We start from the raw sequence: 24,089 nt of genomic DNA on the forward strand, positions 1-24,089 counted from the left end.
CCGGGAGTTCCGCTTGTGACCCGTTCAGAGTCGCAGCCGGGTGCGAATTCAGCGTGGGCCTTTTTTTAATTCCCTGGTGGCCCTTTGCAGCATCAGGAAGACAGCACGGATAGACCCTCCCTGAGTTGCTCCTAGACTGACGCTGCTTTCCATTGCTTGTCGTTCCTCCCACTTCCTCCCCTTCCCTGCCAGGGATATCATCCTAGAGAGCACCCCGACAGACAATCCCACAGCGCAGAGCAACCTCTACATCCTGACCGGTCACGAAAGCAGTTACTAAGTTCCTTCTTGCCGGCCACCCAGAGGCCCTGCGCTTGCAGCAGACGCTTCCTGGAGCCGGTTGCCGATGGTGGCAAACTCGCTGAAATAGGAGATGTTCCGCCTGGGCGTTGGCAGAGGACGGCTGGTGGCCCTCCTGTTCTGCTGCCTCTGGTGCTGGATTTACTGCTGGTTTGGCTCCAGACATGGTCTTGGCGCCTTGTTCCAGTCTTCCTGAGATTTGGCTGAGGCCCAATGGGGAAGAAGTCCTCCCCGGCCCCCATTTTTGGGGCCAGCATCTCCTGAGATGATTTTGCAATAATTATACTTCTGGTCAGTTGGAAGAACTTGCATCCTATCCCGGCTGACACCTTGTGCCTGCTTGAGTGTTTTCCCCATTCTCTCTCCTGCTCCTGCTCCTGCTCCTGCTCCTGCTCCTCCTCCTCTTTTAAAACGCTTAGAAGTCGTCCACGGTGACGGTGTGCGGGCGCAGCATCTTGGCACAGCCGCCAGAGTGAAGACAATCGTTTGCTATGGGTAGAGAAGGTCACACCCCTTCCCAAGCCCTTCAGCTTTAACTTTTTCAGGGCACTTTGGAGTTCTGGCCTGTCTTTCTGGAATGGGGGACAAGGGATAAGGTTTGTTTTGTGGCCAGCCAACTGGAGAAATTAGGGTCATGCCCAGGATGGGCAAAACTGGGTGACTGTTGCTGGAATGGTTGTGGTTGTTCGGCTCTGTACGTATGTCTGTGTGTGTGTGGGCAAGAGCAGTTGTGGTTTTCTGTTTTGTTTTGTTTTGTTTTTTAATGGCTATCTGGTCAGAAAGCAGGTGCTTTGGAATGGAGAGATAGTTGGTTGAGCAGTCTGATGCCTAAAGCCATCACCTGCAGATCTGGAAACTAGATCTATGGATGCCAACTCCCAGAATTCCCCTGGGAGGATTGGCACTGCTGTGGCCATTGCTGAAAAGAATTGGTCCACATATCTGGAGTTGTGGGAGGTTGCTCTGGAACAATTCACTTTTAAGAAACCAGATGTGGGAGTGTGCACCATTTCCAGAAGTGTGGACTTCAATTCCCAGAATTCCCTAGCCATCATGACTATTGCTGAGAATTCTGGGAGCTGAAGGTCACCCTCCAGGTTATGGATTTCAACCCCCAGAATTCCCCAGCCATCGTGGCCATTATCCAGAATTCTGGAAGATGAACTCCAGACATCTGGACCATTTGATGTGCTGGGCTACCTTTCCTCACAACCTTGGTCAGCATGTGCCTTTTAGTCCCATTCATCTGGAGAATATCAGATGGGGAAAGGTGGTGGTTGGATGGTCTAAGCAGAGTTGGAAACATGGCCTTCTGGGAATTGCAAACTAAAACTCCCAGCATCCCGCCCTATTGTTCCTGTTGGCTGCGTTGCTGGGTGTTGTAATTTAGAGTGGCCTGGTGGTCGATAGATTTTCCATTCCTGCGCTAACAGACCTCAAACGGAGTTACAATCAACCCTTCCGCAAAATTGCAGTTCCCAGAGCTCTTGGAGAACTGAATGCAGCCATTAACCCAGTTTTGAAACTGTTTACATTTGGGGCCAAAGCAATAAATGTGCGCGGCTATTTAGTGATGCTTGGTTTGTAAACGGGAGAAAAAAAATTAATAGATGCAGGCCCACATTGAGTGCATTCACCCCACCCCCTTAAAAATAGCAGCAGTGGGAAGGACCCCTCATGACTGAGAATGTGGCACACGGGAAAAATATTTTTCTGGAAAACCTTTATGCTGTGCGCCAAGTACATGAAAACATTTGCCCCCCAGTTTCTGAAACCATTATTTCCAGGGGAACCATGCAGCCACCATGGCTCTTAGAATAAATTAGTGGGAGGAGAAGCCTTTTCCCCCCATTAGGATAGTGGTGACATCTCCCCCAGATGTTTGATCCTCTTCTCGTCCTCCAGCTATTATTTTCAAAGGCAAAAATGAGCGTTCTGGTTTGGTAACCCCAAGAATCATCCAGATGTGCCTGATGGATGGAGGTTGCAAGGAATTAAATGAATGGCTCTTTCTTGAACAACCAAGGGTCATGATTATGGAGCTAGTTCAGGGAAAGACAACACTTGAAGACCCAGAGCAGCAATCACGCAATTTGGAGATGACAGGTGCAAGGAATTGATTCCCCCAGCCCATGGCCAATAGATTCAGAAAGGGGGGCTTTATATGCAGGCAACCTTAGCACAGATAGAGACCAAACACGCCACTTCAAAGGGTTGACATTGCCACGACAAAGTGTCTAAACTGAGGTCACTGGGAAGCAGGGGTTATTCTTTGCAGGCTTGGAAGCCCAGAACAAGCTCTCTGAGTGCCAGGATCTCAACCTTGGTTTGTCGGGCAGCAACCACAATCCTACTTAACTCCAATGCCACGGCTTTTCCTTCTCAAAATGCTGCTTCCCCCCCCCCCCCCCCGTGGTTTTTAACTGCTAAAGCTGGAATGTTATTGTCCTGAGAAAATCCAAACTTGAAGAAGAAAAAAGAAGAAGAAAATGGCTATTTAACATAGAGAAGGATATTAAATTGTGATATTTTACTCCCCGGTGGAATGGCTTTGAATTTCTTAAAAAAATAAAAATAAAAGTAGAGGATTCTTGCAGATGGAGGTTTGGAGTAATCACTCATTTCAATACAAGGAGTGTTCTTGTTTCTGGGTTGGTTATATTGCTATGATGTTCTTATAGGTAACCAACTAAAGAAGCTGGGAGATGTGATACGGAGAAGACAAAAAGCAAGTTACGCCTGTTGTATTTATATCTCACATTTTCTCTGAAAGCTCAAGGTGACATATATGAAGGTGTCTCCTAATTTCATCCACACAACCACCACCCTCTGAAATAGGTTGGCTAAGAGAGCGTGTGTTTGGTTGGCTGAAAGTGACCCAGGAATCTTCCATAATTGGCTGGAAACTTGAACCTGGATCTCTCCTGGTCCAGGTTTGACAGATTGGCTGCATTGACCCAAAAGACTTCATCCAAATCCAAATGCCACCCCTTCAAGGTAGGCCAGGTCAGGAAACAGACACTGCAAGGATTCTAGGAATGCCACCTTACTGCTGTAGGGTATGATAACAGAAACTTGAAAGTCTGCCAGAGTCTCTCTGTGCTCCCTCTTATACCAAGTAGAATCAAAGCAGGGTTACCCACAGGGTTACTTTCATGAGTTTCTTTCTCACGCTTTCCACTTTCCCAGGACTGAGTAGTTGTTTATCTTCCTTGAACGGTGCTTCCATTCCAAGGCTATCTCTGTATTTCTTTCCAACCAAAGACCCTGGCTGCACTCACATTGCACTGTTGCTTAAACAAAGCACGAGAGGACTGAGTTTCCTCGTTTTATTCATAAAGGGTTAAACATGAAGGCAAAACAAGACCATGAGCTAAGTCAAACCCTTGCATTTCACATTTCTCTTTTTTCCCCTGCTGTATTGTTTAGGGGGAGAAGGGAGAAAGATAGATAGGCATGTTTTAATGCCTTTTTTTTTTTGGTCCTGAGATTCTGGCCCAACAGCTGGAGAGTCAAGGCAAGCTCTGCAAACCATCCTGCCCTCTGTATTTGGGAAATCTCCTGGCTACCTGTCCAGCCCGGTCTCGGCGACTTGGGCACATCTGTCGTCTCCGCACAAGCACACCGAAATCAGAGTACCATTTTGTTCATGCTTCGTTTTGTGAATTCGGAGAGACGGGTAAATAAAACCACAGCAGTCACAGAAAGGAGTGGGGTGGCAGGGGAGCGCTGAGGTTGAGCCGCTGACCCACCCCTGGTCCTAGTGCCCCACACAGGGCCTCGCTCATCTCCTGGAAGCCGTAGTTTGCAAGGTAGTCGTTCGGGTCTTTGCACGGCGGGGCTAGAGCTCAGCTGATCCGAAACCCAAATCATTTTTGTGCGCCTCAGCGACTTTATCCAATGGATGCTGTGCCATCCCCGTTCCAAACAGGTACCTCAGTATGTGTCTTTTATATTTGCTCAGTGCTGGACTGGGAGCTACCCTGTATTCCTGTTGATAATCTGACTCTGGCTGAAAAACAGTTTTTAGACCAGGCTGTCTCAAAGGTTACGCTGGGAAATAAATAAAAAATCCCGGGTAAAGGCAAAAACAAACTTGGCAGGGTTGCCAAGAAAATTACATGGAGAAGTCCATGGATTCATGAGGAGCCAAACTCGAAAGAGAATATCCATATCTATACTGTAGTTATCAATTTAATTGCTCCACTGGGAGAATAAAGTGGTGTTCAGACGAGAGACTGTGCCATAAACTAGCCAGCCCGTGTTTGACTTGACGTCTTCTGTCACACCCAGCCCAGGTGACAATCTTATGTGTGAACCCAGGGGGTCGGGTTAGTTCAGTTAAACGTGATCCAGCCGCTCGGGCCATTTGACATCATCATCGCCCAGAATCCTTTGCTGCTCAGCCGGGTCCCCCACCAACAGTCCCGTCACGCTGTTCGCGTCGCCTGACTTGGAAAAAGGGGCGAGACACGAGTGCTTGACGCCTCGCCAATCAGGACACGGAGCTCTTGGAATTCGAGCCAATCAAAGGTCTCCCTGCACCTGCCTCGCCCCGCGCTCCTTCACTAATCCTCCGGCCAATAGCACCAAGCCTATCATCGCGTCGTATGTCTCGCAAGCCGTGTGCAGCGAGAGTCCTGCGGGCAAAAGCAGAGGTCCCCGAGGGCGCAGCCTCTGGCGTTGGGCAAATCAGAGTCCCGTGTTCAGTTCTAAGAGCCCGCCCACCATCTTGTCTCCCTCGTCCCTATCATCCCGCCCTCCGAGATCCCGTGCCAATGTGCAATCGCGGGGCCGCGCTTTCCTTCTAAGTGACAATGATTCCACCCAATGCGCTTCCACCCCGCCTCTATCGCACCTCCGCGCCAATCTCCTCCCGGCGGTCGAATCTTCCCCAATCACCGCGCGACGCCAAGGGCACGACGTGACTTCCACCCAACAGGACGCCGAGTAGGGGCGTGAGGGACTAGCGGGGCGACCAATCGGCGCCGGCCGCCTTTGTGAGGGAAAGCGGTGGCGTGGAAGGTTCGCGAAGCCGCTGCCGCCATCGCGCCCCTCTGTCTCGGCTCTCCGCCTATGGCGACCGGGGCGAACGCGACTCCGCTGGGGAAACTCCATCCGCCCCCGCCGCCGGGCAAGACCGGCTATCCGCTTCCTCCTCCAGGATTGGTGATGCAAGGCCCGCCGCCTCCACCGCCACCTCCAGGCCCCGCGCAGGCCCAGCCGCAGCCGGCCATCCCGAGCCTCATGGCGGCCGCCGGTTTTCCCTTCGCCGCACTGCCGCCGCCGCCCCCCCCACCGCCGCCGCCTCCGCCGCCCCAGCAGCCCCAACCGCCCCCGCAGCAGCCTCAGCCGCCGCCTCCGCCACCCCCACAAGCCCAGCAGCCCCAGCCGGCCCAGTACGGCCAGTACCGCTTCCCTTCGCCCCCGCCTCCCCAGCAGCAGCAGCAGCCACCCATGGGCCACGAGCAGCCGCCGCCCCAGCATCTCCACCTTCTCCAGCAGGACGAGGGCGGCCAGGCCGGGGCCGGTAACACAGGCAAGTCGGGGGACGAAGCGTTATCTGAGGCTGGAATTTCATGGGGGGGCAGTCCAGGTCACATCCCTCTATTTGAATGAAGCAGTTCGGCGTTGCCGCCTTCTGGGCAATTTTTTTCGCCTTCTCGCTCTATTCTATGACAGTGAGATTGCCTGGTGGTCTCCAGTCCAAGCGTCAACTCGCCCTGACGCTGCTTACCATGTTTTCAGAGCAGCTGAGGGCGGGTTGGGACACGTTTGCAGATTAAAAAGTGAATTTTCGGCCCTTCGTTTTTCTTTGTTTGCCGTACATCCTAGATCATATAAGCTAGCCAGAGTTGCTTTTTTTCCATGATCAGCCAATACGTGCTGCTTTTACAAATGTGGTAGTTATATAAATTCCCATCTCATCTATAAGCAGCCTCTACTGAAATAAGCTCAGCTCCTGCTGACTCCATAGGCGTCTCTCTGTAGTTTTTTTTGCCGGGGGACGAGGGGAGTAAAACAGAAGTGATTGCCACTGCCTTCTAAGATTTGAAAGTACTGTAATATCCTTATTACGCTATACTTGCCTGATGAAAGTATAGCATATACACAAGGCTGAATTTATGTCATACACTTAAACAGGCCAGTGATGACCCATCTAGTGCATTCACACAATATGCCAAGCTTAGTAATAAGCCTGGTTAGTTTTCTCTCTGTGGGGTGTAGCCTATACAATTTGCTGATTGTTTACTGTATTGAGCGAATCCAAAAAACAAGTTAATTTTGTCTCCAAGTTAACATGTCCTGTGATAAAAATGGCCAGTGTTATTCTTAAATGTTGTGTATATCATAAACTGTTTTATGCCAGTGTTATATCTCCATGTGTTTATTATCTGTATATAAGTAATTGTATGGAACTATCTAGTGTTCCATTGTATCCAAAGACTGTGATTATGATGTCATAGCTGAGACAGATGACCATTTGAGTAATTTTACATGACAGTGCTAGGCACACATCAGATAACTAAGCATGACTATAATAGTTTTTCTTTTACAGTTAATTAAGCCAAGTATCTGATAGCTTAGTCTTTATTATTTTGAATTTTACTAACAGTTTTTAAAATAAAGTACAATTCTATTAACTTTCACATTAGATAGGAGCAACTGAGGGGGAAAGATTTGTTAAGATATAGTATAAAAGAAGAAAATAAAAGGTGGAGAATAAATTGTTTTTTTAATTACTGTAATATACCACCACTTTGCTAAAGAGTTAAAGACTGTACAACAGTGTTTCTCAAACTTGGCAACTCTAAGATGTGGACTTGACTCCCAGAATTCCCCTCCCAGCCAAAGTTGAAATCCACACATCTTAAAGTTGCCAAGTTTGAAAAACACTGGTATACATGGTTTCCCTCTCACCGTTTTTCTTCACAACAGTCCTACACAATATCTCAGGATGATGGACAGCAAGCTAACCAAAGATAGATAATTAAGTTCATTGCATTAGACCAGTACAGAACTCTAATATCTGCAGTACGAAGAGATCAGAACTGCAAAAGAAATATTTAAGTAAGAGACTTACAAAGATGTTGGTAGAAAGAAAGGAAAAACCCAGAGCTGCAGCATGATTTGGGGGTAGACTTTTAGATTTTGGTGCATCTGGTCTTTTTCTTACTGATTTAGATGGACAAAACGGAGGCATAATTGTAGAATTGAAGGAAAGATTGCAAAAATGGGTGATGCAGTTGGTCTTTTATCTTTGGGGAGTTTTATTTTTAAGAGCTGAATTTTCAGAGTGATATTCATGTTTCCCTTGAGAGATAATTTTATGCAATATTGAAATATTACTGATGCTACAAAGCATGGCCTGGCATGTAGTTTTATAGTTGCTCTTGTGGAGCAAGTACTGTTAAGCAAATAACAAGCTACATCCTAATGAGCGTATTTGGAGAAATTAGGCAGCCCTATTAAATTATGGGAATGCAATTTCCATTGACTTGATATCTTCTAGATGTGTTGGACCACAGCTCCTATCCTCAGCTATTTTCACCTTTGGCTGTCCTAACTGGGAGTCTTAGGGGTTTTAGCTTAATTTTTAAGATTTATATCGGGTTCTTGCTTTTGCTGTGCTGACAGTAAAGTTTATTCACTTTACACACATCTGAATTTTTATCAAAAGCTACAAAAAGGTTTGTGCTGGATGTATATGTCTAAAGGAAAATGAATCCCCAATTTTGGAGAACTAAAAAGTTGGTTTCTTGGTTGTAAAATATTCTCTTGCCCGTATTCCCTGTGAGAGCTTGATTATAAGGATTTGGGGCAGGAAATGTGTTTGTATGTGAAATATGAGAAGTGTATGTATGCAGGGACAATGCTAGCTATATTGCAGACCATAGCACACGCTGCCATGGAATACCTGGTCCTATAAATAACATTGTGTCTGTAGATTACCCTAATAAAAAGAGGAAGAGGAGCCGATGGAATCAAGACACCATGGAGCAGAAGACTATCATCCCTGGCATGCCCACAGTCATCCCCCCTGGGCTTACCCGTGAACAAGAAAGAGCCTATATAGGTAAATCCTTGTTCTATTTTTTTTTCTTCATGTCAATACTAATCCAGAAGCAATTTCCAGCTATTGTGTTTGTCTGAGGCATTTTCAATGTGTGTTTTTGAGAACTCAGGTAATGGCAGCCTTGTCTTCCTTATTTAAATAAACATGTCTCTGCTGAGAGTGAATTGTGCTCCACCCCAGCTCCCTGTCCTGTTTAACTGAACCAGTGTCCTCCACAGGCATAGTAGAAGTGGCACAGTCCGTCGAGATGATGGGAATTAAAACTTGCTGACATTCACTTAATTGGCAAACTTACCGGCAGGGTCTCTTGTTATCTTCACAGACTCCTTGCTAACGGAGAACACTTAAGAGTCCCTTTTCAAGCTGTTTTGTTTGAAAGCAAGTACCTCTTTCACAGTGAAATATAGCAAACTAATCTAACCATGGTTCCCTTTCATTTTCTTTTGTGTTGTGATGCTAATTCTTCAAATCTAAAATTGAGTGTCCAGGGTGGTGAAGACCAATGAGAGGAAAGTCTCCTAACTTCTGTTTTTTGACATCCTCAAATACTTGAGAGTGGGCTCTGTTAGGTTAGCTTGGAGCTCTGAAGTCAAATGTACGTAGTTGCTGGGAAAGGGATACTGCTCGGTTCGGTGGGAATTATGATGTTGGATCTGTTAATTGTGGAAATTGGGAGTGGTAACTGTCACTGTATTGTACAAGGGAGTGAAAACTTTCTATTCTCTGTGTTAGGAAATGTGATGTGTATTTGTGAATGTTGATCAGTGCTGGGACTGAAATCAGCTAGGGTTCTCTAATGTTGATTACTATATGCAATCCTTTATATGAAACAAGTTTTTCATAACTCACAGCTGTTTAAACCCTGTTCATTGCATTTGGGTTGCAAAACAATTTTCAACTCCTTTCTTTTGCATAATTCACTGAGAATTTTGAAATAAAATAATCAGCTATCCATAACACTACTGAAGGCTGCTCAGAAATCTGTTACTAGATTGTCATCATGATCACTGAGTCAGTATCTTTACAGAGTATCTCTAAATCAAGAATATTAAAAATATATTTAATTTATTGCTGGTTGGAAAAGTTGATATTTCTTTCTGCACTGCAGTTTAATAGGGGCCATTTTCTTTACATTTCTGAAGTTGACTTTTAGCTTATTTCAATGGGCTCAACACTATTCAGTTTAATGAAGATGCACAGTATAAGCTAATTCTCTTGCAGACAATAAATGACACTGATTCAGTAAACTTAGTTTATACGAATGAGTAGTCAAGTGTTTGAGCCATTGGATTTAGAAATGTAAATTCTAATATTTTTCTCAAATTCTGTGAGGTTCAGTGTGTGAATGGATAAAATTGGATCAGAATTCTCAGTCTATGCGGAGATAGGAGTGCTATCCTTGCTTTGTTTACTGGAGTGTTCAAGATGTGCTTTGTAGTCCACAAGTAAACTCAGTAAAGATTATTGGGGGCCGGGGGGCTCTCACTAGCCCTACCAAGCAAAGGTCCATGAGCATCCATAAGAATTCAGGGGCATATCTGTAAGAGGCTCCTTATACATGAAACAGTACATATACAATTTGGTACCATTAATAGCAGATATGAAATATCACCCCAAATTAATAGTGCAAATTCCCCTAAACAGAGAGCAATTTTTAAAAATCCCAAACAGACACTTCTGAAGGCAAGAGTGTTGACACAGTTCAAAATGTTTGAGATAAAACATTTGGAAATAGTGTGAAATCCAAAGTTTTTGAAGTTGTCTGGGTCTTTGAAATATGATGGATTAAAGGAAACACAACCACTGTATCTTGTAACAGAATCTGAAACAGAGCCAAGCACTTTGCAGGTTCTAAAACAGAAAACCTGGCCTCTGAATTTTAGGCTCTATTTTGATTCTTGGAAATGAATTCTGTTTGCACTTCAGTATATTGCAAGCCTTGTTCACCTTGGGACAGATTACATACTTAAAATATCTTTTTTGCCTGCCAATAAATAAAATATTTGATCTTACCATGCCTCTGTAATATAGTTGCACTTACTCTTACATTTAATAATAAATGAAGAAAGTTGTTTTTGACTTGATAAATTGTGCACATGCCTAAAATTTAATAATTCTAGATCCATGTCCTTTACTGCCAATACTTCTGTTTGTTTGAACTCATGGAGATAAAAGTAGATTTGGACTGGCAGATCAGTTCAAAATTATTTGCTGTATGAGTTATAAAGACACTTAACTTTCTTATCAGTAAAAAAAGATATCTCCTGTGGAGAATAGATTTTGTTTTATGTAACAGCAGAAACTAATGACTTTTTCTGGTATTGCATGCTTATAGCCCTGCCTTTCTGTTTTGAAAGGTATCCAGGTGGCTTTGAAAATAAGTGAAAGATAATGAAAAGCAAACAAAAGAACCAATAAAGAAAAAGCATGAAAAATGTTGATAGACCATGGTTGCCTCTGTTAATATATCTCCTGAAAGGTCACAAGTGTTCTGCCCTTGGTACTCCCTGTATTCCTGGATCTCTAATGTAGGTTTGGAAATAGATCCCTTGATGCCCACCAGGCTTTCTGTCCCAGCTGATTTAACTTTTTAAAAAATGTTGTTTTTAATTAAAAAGTATGCGCAGAAGGGATTTACATACTGCAGAGCACTTGCCTCAAGCATAATTTTTACTTTGAACAATGTCCTTGAATATAGATGTCAGGGGCATTTTTTTTAAATAATGGGTGGCAGCAGCCCAGTTCTTCAGTTAAATGCGCTCATATGCCCGGAAAGAAGCAAAGGCAAGCTGAGGTAGTTGAAAGTACCCTGGGATACTAGAAGAGTAGTGGAGGTCAGGCTCACGAGCTTCCTGCCTGGTAAATGGGTTCTTCCTGATTGGCTACATCCACCACGTTACCCATTTTATGAATGCGCCCAAGGCACGCTTTCAAAATTTCACATGTGCCCACCGGCCCAGTGATGTACTGGAAGAGCTAACTTCTGTCTTCTAAGAGCCACTGGTATACTTCGTTTTCCCAGTTTTTATCCCTTTAGAAAAGGGATCTTAGTGCGGGTGTGCACAAAATGGAAAATGTTTTGTTTTGAACCTGAAACTATCCATCATTTGCTGCAGATTATACCAAACTGCCTCGGTTCAGCCATGGCTGGCAGAAACAAAGCCAAAACACTTTGATTGTTCCAGGTTTTGTCCAAAGCAAAATCCAGAGGGATTTTACCAGGTGAATAGGACAAGGCTGGTGTGTATTGCCTCCCTTTCTCAACCTCACCAGCTATTGCCAGTGTCGCAGCATGACATATCCTAGTGACCCTTCCTCCTCCTTGTTTAGCGCCCCTTACCTCCCTCATTTTGCCTCCCACATGCTGCCTGGGTGCCAGTTCCTTACTGCAATAATCAGTAGTAGTCGTCAGTAAGGACCAGGCTCCCAGCATGACATATCCTAACCTGTCTGCCCCCTTCCCAACCTTTCTAGGGCCTTTGCCCCTTTGGCACACACTATTGGCAAGGAAGCCCCTCAGCCTTGGCTTTCTCCTGCTTATCCCCTTCCCCAGCCTCTCCTACAGAAAATCACGGTTTGAACTATATCAAGAACCAAACATCCCTAGTTTGTTTCACATACAGATCAAAACATCCTAAACTCACATGTTTCACCCAGGCACATACCCCTGAAAATCACTTATTCCATCCATAGAACAGCTTATGTTTAGCATATCCCTAGATTTTAGCACTTTTCCCAAACCTGTTTCTCTATAGCTAAACTGTTGTTTCAGAGCTCGAACTGCAGTATGTTTTCAGTCCAACAGAACTGAATTGTAAACATACTAGAGATGTAGGCACTGTGTGGACTAATGGCAAGAATCACTATCCCCAGTGAGTGGATTTTTCAAGACATGGGTTTTCTCCCTCTTCTGTATTTTTCTGAACATGTGACAATGGGTGTACCTTTGCTTTGTGGTGCTCTGGCTTGTGGTCTGAAAATTTAATCCACGGGTAAATGCCAGTGGGACCTGACCAAAAGCCACTTTACATCAAGGGATTTAAGGACTGTGGCTCTATCTTGATACTCTCCATTAGTTGAAGACATATTAGTTGTCTTGCACTCTGATCAAAATGTTATATTATGGGTCTAAAAAAAGTTACTAAATGTTTGACATTTATTAGTCCTGCCTTTAGGTATTCGGTGTCTCTGTGCAGAATTGGATAACCAGCAAGTGAAAGCATGTTAAGATTTTGCATAACTGTGTATTTCAGTGTTTAGTTGATATGGTCGTAAGACTAATCAATCAATAAACTACCAGTGTTTAGTATTTATGAGTTAGGAGAACCATGACCTATAAACCATAATCTCCAAAAAGATGATTCTAAGCTGGTATGAACTGTAACTGTAATACACATAACACACTGAGCCTGCTCTGATGTAAAAGAGTAAGAATTAATGATATCCTAATTCCTACTGGAAGTCTGTCCTCTACCAGTTACAGCAAGTTAGGATGGTTATCTTTCAGTGGCTTAGAAGTCAATCAAAAACTTCTTTTTTTTAACTCTTGAATGAATGCCTTGCTTTCTGATGAATAATTGTTTTTTTAAGACTTGCTAGAAATAAAGAGGGACGTTTCTGGATTCCTGATTAACTTATTTGACTGACATAACATTGTAGGGTCTCCTCATTCTTATGTTGATGTTATCAGTCATCCCTTGCAAATTCTCCAGTTCTTCATGCTTTGATGTTGAGATTTCAGATGTTTTTTGGTAACATTGTCTTTTTTTCCATCCTTTTTTCTTTCCTAACCTGGTTTCTTCCAGTGCAACTGCAGATAGAAGACCTGACTCGTAAACTGCGCACAGGAGACCTGGGCATCCCCCCTAACCCTGAGGACAGGTTGGGAAACAGTTTTAACCAGCTGACAGTAACACTTTTTACCTTTTTCAATAAATTTTTGGTGGCATCATAATGTCAATTCAATGAAATTCCTTCCTAATGAAATACCTGCAGTGATCTGATTTGACAGATGGTAGCCAAGATCTTACTGGTAGGGGATATGTGAAACCAGACCAGAAAGAGATCAGGTTGCATCTTTGATGTGGGGTTCTAAGCCTATGTAGACTGTACTGCTTAACCTGACTTAAGAGAGAAAAATACATGGTGGCCAACTCATTTTAACATGTGCAGTGCTGGTCCTGGCAGAGTCCAGAGGTCTTTCTCACAGGTTCACGCTGAGGAATTCTCAGCACAGTCGCTGAGTGAGAGCAGTCTGGGAACTTTTTCTGACCGCTGATTTTGCAGTACTTTGCAGTGGTGGCTGAGGGGTGTGCACTAACCAGTTTCTTTGGTAACAGCTACTACATAGCAGTGGCCAGTATCTTGGGTTTGGGGCCCAAGCACTACTGTACCTACAAGTGCACAGAATTGGACACCTGTGGTTTGGTTGGGGTTCAGGGTCATCCCTAAATAAATAAAATGCACATGGTTTGATTTTTTTTAATTGGCTTATAAGGATTAATTTATTGGAAGGTGTAAGCTGGAAGTTGTGTTTTAGCACATTGCACAACTTGTAAGCCAGTTCTTGTCAAAAATGGGAGTCTGGAAGAAAGTATTTCCTTAAACCCAGCCCATCTGAAACTGTAATTTGGAGCTATAAATAAAGCAAGGCTGCTCAAACTTTTGGACGCCTTGCAAGAGAGATTTAAATACTAGCTCTTGGGATATGATATTGCCTCTACAGCTGAGGAATGCCTTTTTGGCTTGCTTTTTTTAATCACAGTAATGGGATTTAGATTAAACATAAGTGAACTTCATGGTGGGACTAGATTGATGTGCTTTTTATGTTTATAAATATGAAATGGGGTGGTTGGTTTTAATTTAACAGGTGAATGAGAAGGTTAATGCAAAACGAGGGGTTACGGTTACTTTTTTATGTATATGTAAGATGCTTGTTTGAATAATCTTTCTTGGAACGAGACCATACTGGTTAAAATATTTGATACCTTTAACATTTATTAAAAATGAATTGTTTTATGTACTTGCAAATGGGCAGCTGTTACTACTGGAAGTGTGAAACTATTAGATATATAATCAGCTTGAAACTCTTAAGGTTTAATCAATTTATTACATGTCTGCATGTGTCTGTTTTAAAAGGATCTACTAAGTTAGTGAATGAGGTTATTTTAAACTGGCTAGCAAATGTGGATGAGGGAAAACGTTCGCGTTATTTTGGGTTGGTTAGGCCACTTTGGGTTCTAGTAATGGAGGTGTAATTTAGATATGATCACTCCTTACCAAATCTGACATTTTATTTCATATTCTTGTGTTGATGATTCACTTCAGGCTGAGAAGACATGGGGATCAACTGGCTGTAATCAATCATTTAACCAGCTAGAAAGAGAGATTGTCTAACTAAAATCACAGGGTTCAGATTCTCATTATTTCAAGGATGTATTTTTTTTTAATATAACATGACCAACATCTCTTCCCTTCTTGCAGCTGATTCTAAATTTTTATTGCAATACGTTCGGGAAAAGATCCATAATCTTAACCAGAATTCTAGAGGTGTGGCTTTAAAAAAAACAAACCACAAGCCCAGCTGTGGTAAAATTAAGCTGATTCTTTTGATTTTTAATTGCAACATTTTCCTTTGTTAAAATCTCTGCTCTGGGTACCTGAACCCCATGGAGAAAGCAGGTCTGTCTCTAGTGGTTTTAAAGGCCCAGAATATGGCATGAGAAGGGTACATTTGTTCAATTTGTACCTATACCAGTTTCTGACTCTTAAACACAATAAACAGGTTCAATCGGTCTTGATGCAGCAGCAGAGTGAAGGTAAAGCCAGGACAGAAATCTTAACCCTTTCACATGGTGCCAGTTGAATAGGCTTAATCTATATTGCCAAGAATTTGATAGAAGCCTAACCTGTCTTGTTACTTCCTGATGTTAAAAAAAAGTCCAAAGTTAACCTGAATAATTCTTCATTGATTTAGCTCCTGCGGCAGGGTTCTTTCTAATGTATGGCTCCGTGGAATAATGAAGTTGGAAAGTTTGTTCTCTGTGTGAATCAACTTTCTCCATCTTCCCTGCCCCCTCCCTTTTTTAATAGGCACACTCATGGCAGAACTGTTGTCATGGCTATGTCTGACCCTGTTTTCCTTTCTATATCCCTTCTCCCCAGTAAACCCCCCCACCCAGATTTTTCCTTCTGGTAGTAGGCAGTGGTTTGCAATAGCTGCCTTGTCCATGTAACATTAATGGATTTGAATGAGTTTATACCTTCCTTTCCTGTGGTCTCTTAATTTTTTTCTGAGTTGCACTAGAGTTGAGGGGAACCTGTACTTAATAAGTGTCCTTGAATATTTACTATGTGAGAAATCACTGGATATTGTTCCTCTGCAGGTCTCCTTCCCCTGAACCAATTTACAATAGTGAGGGGAAGCGCTTGAACACCCGGGAATTCCGCACACGCAAGAAGCTGGAAGAAGAGAGGCACAATCTGATAACGGAGATGGTGGCTCTCAATCCAGACTTCAAGCCACCGGCTGATTACAAGTATGTCAGAGGATGGAAAGACATTTGATTTAAAAAAAAAAAAAGACTCCTTGGTTTGCAGGCAGCATTCAAATAGAGACCTAAAGAGCTATTTGGATGTCACCTTACCACAGTTAAAGTGGTGACCTGACAGGTTGACAAAATAAGGGGGTTCAAAGAGTAGGTCCTGTGGCTGTTCCTTATTGCCACCTGCTGCATCTCAGAACATGGGGTCCTCTGAACAGAACCTCTCAAGCTCTTAAAGGGTCCAGTAGGAACAGCGCGAACTATGTGGCATTCAAGTTGAATGTGTAGTCCTTGAAGTGCTGGGCCACGTATCCTGAATTTTAATCTTGCCAAATGTTCTGGCAACCACGCTTTAGAACCCTTGGGATTATTTTTGAGGTAGATAATGTCAAAACCTGAGAGTCACTATTTCTAGATCTCAGCCATTTCCTGAAAAGTTGCAGCTGACAAACTAGTTGACTAATCTTGCACAGTGTTTATTAGGTAAAGTTCTTTAAGTTGCACTGTCACAAGAGACTCTTGAGATCAGTACAGACTTATTTTTAGGGGGAGGCAACTAAGTAAACACTTGTTTTCTAATCTTTTCCAGACCTCCAGCAACTCGAGTGAGTGATAAGGTGATGATTCCGCAGGATGAATATCCTGAGATTAACTTCGTTGGGCTTCTGATTGGACCGAGGTATGGAAGTTCCATGATGGTGGTGGTGGTGGTGGTGGCAGTGGCGATGGCGATGGCAGAATAGGCAGATCAGTAAGAATGGTGGTGGCAGTGCTTTACCTGTGTGACGGGGCAAAAATGCTCTTTGATTTTAGATGAAATACAGGAACTATATTTTCTCAGCATAGCGTTTGTATTTAGTGATTTAAATTTAAAGGGGAGGCTCATCTAGAACCCATCATGTCATGCCTTATGTAGGTGAAGTCCTTCAGGCATACAGTTCTTGTCACACTCTTCACAATTACATCATCTCCTAGATTTGTGGCTGTTATTGGTAGAAACACTTTCTCTGTTAACCAGATTGTATGTAATCACTCAATCCCTACACTTTCAGGGGTAACACACTGAAAAACATTGAAAAGGAGTGTAATGCCAAGATCATGATCAGGGGTAAAGGATCTGTGAAAGAAGGAAAGGTGGGACGGAAAGATGGCCAGATGCTGCCCGGCGAAGATGAGCCATTGCATGCTTTGGTCACTGCCAACACAATGGAGAATGTGAAGAAGGCTGTGGAACAGGTAGGCTGTGTGGGCCTCATAAACTTGAGCTAAAAAGATACATAGTTCTATGCTCAGCAGCAAGGCAGAACTATCAGCATGTTATGTCCGAACCACAAAAATTGTAAGCAGAGGGTAAACACAGCTTCAGAGACACATGTTTTAAGGAGTTTGTGCTGTATTTGTGAACCAAGCCATGTACTAGTGAGAGAAAGCAAACATGATTAAAAGGTGGTTACTAGATAATCGGGCTGGGAAAGAATTGGGGATATACAGAACTAGATTCTGAGTACACCATTGGAAGACCTGAAGGACCAGGTTGGGGGCAGATCCTATAGAGAAAATCTACGTGGTCGCTGAGAGTCATTACTGACTTGATGACACACGATCGGTAATCAAAAACTAAAGTTCCTTCCTGGACCATGTGGTTTCACCATTCCGGAGGCGGTCCAGCAGTTTTCCAGAAGTTAATCCTATAAACCATAAGCTATTCATATGTCCACATCACAAACTGCTTCCAGTTGGGTGGATGAATTGCTGGAGAATTGCTGGATCATCCCTGGTCCAGAGGAGGAATGGTAGGTTTGCATATTCAGTCATCAGTAGGCCCCAAGCTTGAGTGTAAATATTTTTTTTTTCTTTCTGGTGGTGGTTGCTGTTACAATTTATTTCTAAAGTACATCAGTCACCTTGTAGCTAGAAATTTAAATAATGTCCCCCAGCTTGACATTATGGAAATGAAGATGTCCCTCCAGTTGTGTTGGGACTGTACACTTCTCACTCAGTATAGCTCTCAGGAGTTGCAGTCCCAAAATCTGAGACACTCTAGGTTGGGAGAGGCTGTTCATACAATGTTCATACCATTCCCAGAGAGTGCTTCGCATGAGCACCAGCAAGACTTTTTATCCCACATGATCGTTACGCTGTATGCTTTCAGATCATGCTGGAATGCCATGAAGTTGATGCTTCCATGCAAAGTCCATTCAAAAGAAAGAATCCAAGATTGCTGAGGGGGGTCCCAGGGATCCTCCCGCTGAAAGATAGTTGCTTCCTAAGTCTGCCTGATCAAATGTCCATCACTTGTGTGGTCTTCCAGAAGGGAAGGTTGCTCTGAGGAGGGTGTCTGGTTTGGCAGAAAAGGTAACAAAAAATTAGAGCGTTGCCTGGAATGTCTGTCAAATTATTTGGCTGTTTCACTGAACAGAGGCAAAAAACCATTGACCTACTCTTGGATAGGTTCTCAAGCCTTCTCCTTTCTCCTGTCCAAGAACGCTTTCAGACTTAAAGGGGGGCAGCTAAGTGTTGGGATGGCATAACTCTTGAGATGGGCAAAGCCAGGAGTTCCTGGCTGAGAATGGACAGCTGTATGCCCCCAACAGAAGACCTTTGATGGGCGCGCAGTCCTCTTCTCCTGGAAACAGGTCTTTGCTCTGGCAGCCCCTGATGCTGCTGAGAGAACTGGTGAGCCAGTTGGGGCTTGGGGGCACAGCAGCAACTTGGGCCTCTTGTCTCCTCCAGATCAGGAATATTCTGAAGCAAGGCATTGAGACTCCAGAGGATCAGAATGACCTGCGCAAGATGCAGCTGCGGGAGCTGGCTCGTCTCAATGGGACATTGCGTGAAGATGACAACAGGTGGGGATTTGGGCGGCCTAAAGGTGATTCTGCAGGAAGGAGCCTTTCCTCTTTTGTCCTTGGTCTGATTCTCTTCTCTCTCCTCTCCACCTTATCCACCAAAGGATTCTACGCCCCTGGCAAAATACAGAGACTCGCAGCATCACAAATACCACAGTGTGTACCAAGTGTGGAGGAGCTGGCCACATAGCATCAGACTGTAAATTTGCCCGGTAAGCCTATCTTCGCCAGTCTCTTGGCCTCCACTTGTGCTGAACTGCAATGCCCATTGTCCCTTGACAGGGCCACTAGGAATGGTAGAAGTTACTGCCCATCATCCCTGGAGGCTGCTCACTTGGAGGAATCCACTCCAGACCTCTGGGAGTTGGGTGTGCTAATCGTTCCCTGGAGCGTTGGTGTCTGTGGGATAAAGCGTTTTCTCTCGGCAGGCCTGGGGATCCCCAATCGGCACAAGATAAAGCCCGCATGGATAAGGAATATTTGTCTCTCATGGCTGAACTGGGAGAAGCTCCAGTACCAGCTTCTGTGGGATCATCTTCTGGACCGTCAAACCCTCCCTTGCCCAGTGGCCCGAGACCATCAGGGCCAGGGAATAGCCAGCCACCTCCTGTGAGTTTCAGAAATCTTTCATAGTTGGAAAAATCTTCTACTGCACATTAGCAGTCAGGGGGCTTTTCCATAATGTTGGAAAAGGATTGGCTTGGTAGGGATTCTGGTAGAGTCATTTGTGTGGTGTGTCCCAAAAGAAAACTCCTCTTCCAAAAATGGGGGCAGTTTAATCTTTGTGCGGCTGCAAAAACTGTTTGAAAAGGACATCCGATTGTGTGATTCTCTGTGGTGGTAGAACTAAATGGTTCTCCTCGCTCTCCAGTTGTTGATATAACCCTTTGTCTGCATCTCTCTCCCCTTAGAACCGTCCACCATGGATGAATTCTGGGCCTTCTGAAAACAGGCCCTTCCATAACATGCATGGGGGTGGGGGTAGTAGCGGCAGCAGCAGCAGCGGGGGACCTGCAGGACCTGGCGGCCCCCACAATTTCCCTCACCCCATGTCGAGCATGGGAGGACATGGGGGTCACCCAATGCAGCACAATCCCAGTGGCCCCCCACCGTGGATGCAGCCTCACAACCCCCCCATGAACCAGGGACCACATCCCCATGGGCCTCCCGGCCCTCACCACATGGGTGAGTACAATCCGGAACATCCTGAATCTCCCAAGGGCGGTGGGGGCTGGCCTCCTCTGTCCTGTGAGCAGGGCCACCTGACTGGTTCATTGGGAAGAGGCCCCTCGTTTCAAGCTCCCTGTGTCTGTGGCTAGCTCCGTCCCTGGGCCTGGGATACAGGGCTGTTTTTTTCCAGCTGTTGCTAAGGCTGCGGTCTTTCATTCCCTTAAGATCAGTACCTGGGCAATGCGCCAGTGGGCTCTGGGGCCTATCGCCTCCAAGGAAAAGGTGAGTTGTGATCTGTGGGGCAAAGCAAGGGAAGTGTCCTGCAAGGGAGGGGCAGGCAACTTGAGGATGGGGTTTCCCGGGTTCTGCTCAATGGGCTCTCTGGCCCTGCAGGTATGATGCTGCCTCCGATGGGTATGATGCCCCCTCCGCCCCCTCCACCCAGTGGTCAGCCTCCCCCGCCTCCCTCTGGTCCTCTCCCCCCATGGCAGCAGCAGCAGCAGCAGCAGCAGCCGCCACCCCCGCCTCCCAGCAGCAGTACTCCCTTGCCATGGCAGCAAAGTGAGTAAGAGCACTTCTTTTAATTTTGCACCTCGGTCACCCTCTATGGGGCGAGCTGATTGCAAGCTGGCGACCCACTCGTGGTCAGGTCTGCCTCCCTGCCTCTCGGGGGGGGGTCCCCACTTGGGAGGATCCTCCTTGCCCCCCCCCTTGATTAGCCACCTCATGCCTGCAGAAATCTGACTCCACAGGATCGCTGGGGGTGGCCCTCCTTGGGCCCTAGGGCAGCTTCCCAAAACTGAGTGGCTGCATCTCGGCCTCCAGAGTGAGTCTGGTACCTAGGCCACGTACCTGGGGGTGGCTTGTGGGATATGGCATCCTGTCATATCTGGCTAAAAGGAGCTGCCACGGTCCTGGGAGGGTTGGAATATCTTTCCCTCCCTGGTGGGACGTAGAACCCCCTGGATCTGAGCCCCCGGGCTGACCTTGGGCTGTTTTCAATTCTAGATACGACGACCACCACCACCACGAGCGCTGGCACCGGGGGCCTCCCTCCATGGCAGCAGCAGCAGCAGGGGGCGGGGGCAGCAACTTCTACGGGGGCCCCTCAGATGCAAGGCACCCCATCCATGGTGCCTTTGCCTCCCGGGGTCCAGCCTCCGCTGCCCCCCGGGGCCCCGCCTCCTCCCCCGCCCCCCCCGCCTGGCTCCGCGGGCATGATGTACGCGCCTCCCCCTCCTCCGCCTCCCATGGACCCTTCTAATTTTGTTACCATGATGGGGGTGGGGGTACCAGCCTTGCCACCATTTGGCATGCCCCCTGCTCCCCCGCCGCCCCCTCCCCAGAACTGAAGAATCATTTTTCTATGCCGTTATTTTTTCTCACCAATACAGAGCCAGGAATTGGACTTGGGGGGCAGGGAGCTCGTGTGGAACTTAACCAGGAAAGTTGTACCCTTGTAATCTGTATTTGGAGAGGCGGATGACTCATGTCCCTCTCCTGGTTGATCGACTGGTATCTTTCAGTAGCAGAGCCTGCTTTTCTCATCCGGACACTCCTGCTCTCTCTTTTCAGAAGTGAAGGTTACCCCCTTCCCCCAGGGAGAACAAGGAACTTGGGGGAAATCTCCTGGCTGAATCGGTCAGGTCCAGCCAGGGCGGCAGCAAGGCCCTTTCTGTGGCTAAGGGCTGGGGAGGACAGCATTAGGGCCACCTTTCGTTTTTTCTTGCCAAACCCATATTTTTTAGCCACCTCTTCTCTGCAGCCATTTGAACCTCTGCTTTAAATTCTTTTGCTGATAATTTGAAGAACTACACGGATTTCTGTGGAGGTCACATCCACCAAATTGAGTTGGGGTTTCCTGGGATATTTCTCTCCCAAGTCTCTTCCGCGGGGGAGAAACAGTCATTTCAGGCTGTGTTTGCCTTCAAAAGGGTGGCTTAAACCCTTCCCTTCATACTCATTGAGGAGCGAAGACAAAGGCAGGGTAGGAGGGAGCATCTCTGCCTATTCCAAAGTCCATCAGCCTGGAAACTTTTTTTTTCCTTCCTTTTTTTTTTTTTTTTACACAGCAGAGTTTTGTGGTCTGGGGTGACCCCCCTCCCTTGATTGAATGATTTCTGTTGAAAATGATGTGTGTATGTGGACGTTCCAGTCTCCTGTAACCATTTTCTTAATTGCTTTTTTTTGTGTAAGAATAAAACTGATGTAGAGAGGAGGTTCCAATTAAATGCCGCTTTTAAAATAGCCTGTCTGCATCTCCCTTTCATTTAAAGGGGACGGCTTTGGCCGCCGGTCCCAGCTGCCAGCAGATGGAGGCCATGGTCCTTGGCGTCAGCCACACGTGCCCCTTGTAGAGAAAACTAGTTATACAAGGGGGGCCAAGCGGGTTTTTCTCTCCAGTTCTTCAAATAATGCCAGTTTGGTGGCAATGTGTCATCAAGGGGCCATTTCTGCTGCGAGAGTCAATGCCAGGGCCGTTGTTTCCATACACATCAGGAAAAGTTAGAGCATCAGTGACCGGGAATGGTTGCAGGGGCAGGCTTTGCATGCCATAACCCTGGTTTATAAGTTCCTGTCTGCTCATTTGGTATAGTTAAGTGAACCTGGCCATTGTGGGCTTAGCATGTTGTGCAAACAGCCATCACGCATCCTGCTGCTGTCGCTGCTTTAGAGAGAGCTGAGCACAGCTTCCATAATGGAGTAAATTACTTCCATCTTCTGGTACGTTTTCAGGAAGGCTCCTTTGTGGATGACTTTATCTGCTACCTGAATACAAAAACACTCTCCGCAAAGAACAGGCTGTTCTGAGGCTTGAGGAATTTGCAATTGTCTCGGCCCCAGTCGCCTCTGCCCAGGAGTGGCATTCAGGGCCCAATTCTTTTGTTGCGGGGGGGGGGGGACTTTCAGTCCAAAGTAGCTGTAACCTAGTGATCTGCGCCTGCCTTTTAGGTCCAAGGGTGGGAGGCGAGGGGCCGCCTCTTTCTTCTCTCCCGAGCAACAGTGCTTGGCTGTACATTTTCCCTTCTTCCCCACCTCCTGCCAAAAAAAGCGTGGAAAGTGAAGCATGTCCTTCCCTGTTTCTTGTGAGACTCGAGAATTTCAATTAGGCAGCAAAGGGAAGGAAAGCTTTGGTGTATTTCTGCTTTCATCTCTCTTCCAAAGCAGGCCAGCCAGGGGGTGTTTGAACAACATCCAGAGGCCAATAGCAACTGGCCAAGAGGTGGTCTTAGAATAACTAGCTTGGGGTGGGGGTCTTTCCTCCATCTTCAGAAGGCACCCCGAGGGCCCTTCAGGTAGTTTGGATGTCTGCTTCCATCAAGTAAGGGATGATGGGAGTTGTACCCAGAACACCTGGCCTTTGTCCATGCCAACTGTTTACCGGCCTTATGCCCCATTTCTCTAAGATCCAGAATGCTGGAGACCCATTCTCGGGTCTGGTCGCTGATGAGGTTCAGAGCGCTGTTTCTCAACCTCAGCAACTTTAAGATGTGTGGGCTTCGGCTCCCAGAATGCCCCAGCCAGCATGCATCCCAAAAGTTGCTGAGGTGAGAATCACTGGACACAGAGGGAAATACCATAACAGAACTTAACTTGGGTTTGTATTTTGCATCAGACCAGATGAATTTTAATCATGGAATAAGCCACAGTTGGCTGGTTTATGTGGGACACAAAGCCACGGGCCATTTAGCCCAATGGATGAGCCCAATTTCTAGTCTCTATAGGCAGGAACTTAAAAGAGCATCTCTCAAACAGTTGGTGTCTTAGGAGGAAGGAATAGTATGCAGGCTTGCAGGTGGAACAAGCCAAGTTCACTCCAAGCTGACATGATTGCATATCTTATTAAAGAACGCTATCTTTGGGCTATGGGTCAGGTAAACCGCCAGGCTGGCCTGAGACCCTGGAGAGGTTGAGGGCTTTACCGGAACATCTCGTGTATTTGGAATATAAAAACTAACTCCCAAACCTAACAGTAGAAATGTTCATTCCGTGGGTACATTTTAAAATGGTTTGCTAAATTGTCCCACAGTGGTCAGTGCAGAGATAGAAAACCAGGGCGATGATGGTTTTCCCCGGGGAAGGCGAAGAGCTTGGCCTCCAACCCAGAGGCGGAGACGTGAGCAGATCTGCCATCCTTGAGGGTCACGC

General features: G+C 45.8%; 2 protein-coding genes across 7 annotated transcripts in view; both read left to right on the forward strand.

Moving 5' to 3' along the window:
* MAP4K2 (mitogen-activated protein kinase kinase kinase kinase 2) overlaps positions 1 to 2,896 on the forward strand; it is a 47,714-nt gene extending 44,818 nt beyond the window's left edge. Inside the window, exon 32 of the mRNA XM_088137464.1 lies at positions 193 to 2,896. Within this exon, the coding sequence (XP_087993590.1) occupies positions 193 to 280 (88 nt within the window). The 3' untranslated portion in view covers positions 281 to 2,896. The remainder of the gene's footprint in view (positions 1 to 192) is intronic.
* A 2,391-nt stretch (positions 2,897 to 5,287) lies between these two features.
* On the forward strand, positions 5,288 to 22,187 carry SF1 (splicing factor 1). 6 transcript variants are annotated; one of them, XM_088137474.1, is made up of 13 exons: positions 5,288 to 5,839; positions 8,249 to 8,377; positions 13,183 to 13,258; positions 15,763 to 15,915; positions 16,511 to 16,600; positions 16,974 to 17,157; positions 18,655 to 18,770; positions 18,875 to 18,982; positions 19,199 to 19,379; positions 19,682 to 19,955; positions 20,166 to 20,222; positions 20,334 to 20,505; positions 20,949 to 22,187. In XM_088137474.1, the coding sequence occupies exons 1-13, from the start codon at positions 5,377 to 5,379 to the stop codon at positions 21,202 to 21,204; spliced, it is 2,259 nt and encodes a 752-aa protein (XP_087993600.1). In that variant the 5' UTR covers positions 5,288 to 5,376; the 3' UTR covers positions 21,205 to 22,187. The 6 variants fall into 6 exon arrangements, with proteins under 6 accessions (XP_087993600.1, XP_087993601.1, XP_087993604.1 ...); XM_088137475.1 differs by having other exon boundaries at positions 20,171 to 20,222; positions 20,334 to 20,501; XM_088137478.1 differs by having other exon boundaries at positions 20,171 to 20,222; positions 20,949 to 21,091.
* The last annotated feature ends 1,902 nt before the right edge of the window (positions 22,188 to 24,089 follow it).

This window comes from Python bivittatus, unplaced genomic scaffold (assembly GCF_059951505.1).
Source record: "Python bivittatus isolate LINGU-HERP-01145 unplaced genomic scaffold, Pbiv_v1 ctg000180_np1212, whole genome shotgun sequence".
Classification (NCBI taxonomy): Eukaryota; Metazoa; Chordata; class Lepidosauria; order Squamata; family Pythonidae; genus Python; species Python bivittatus.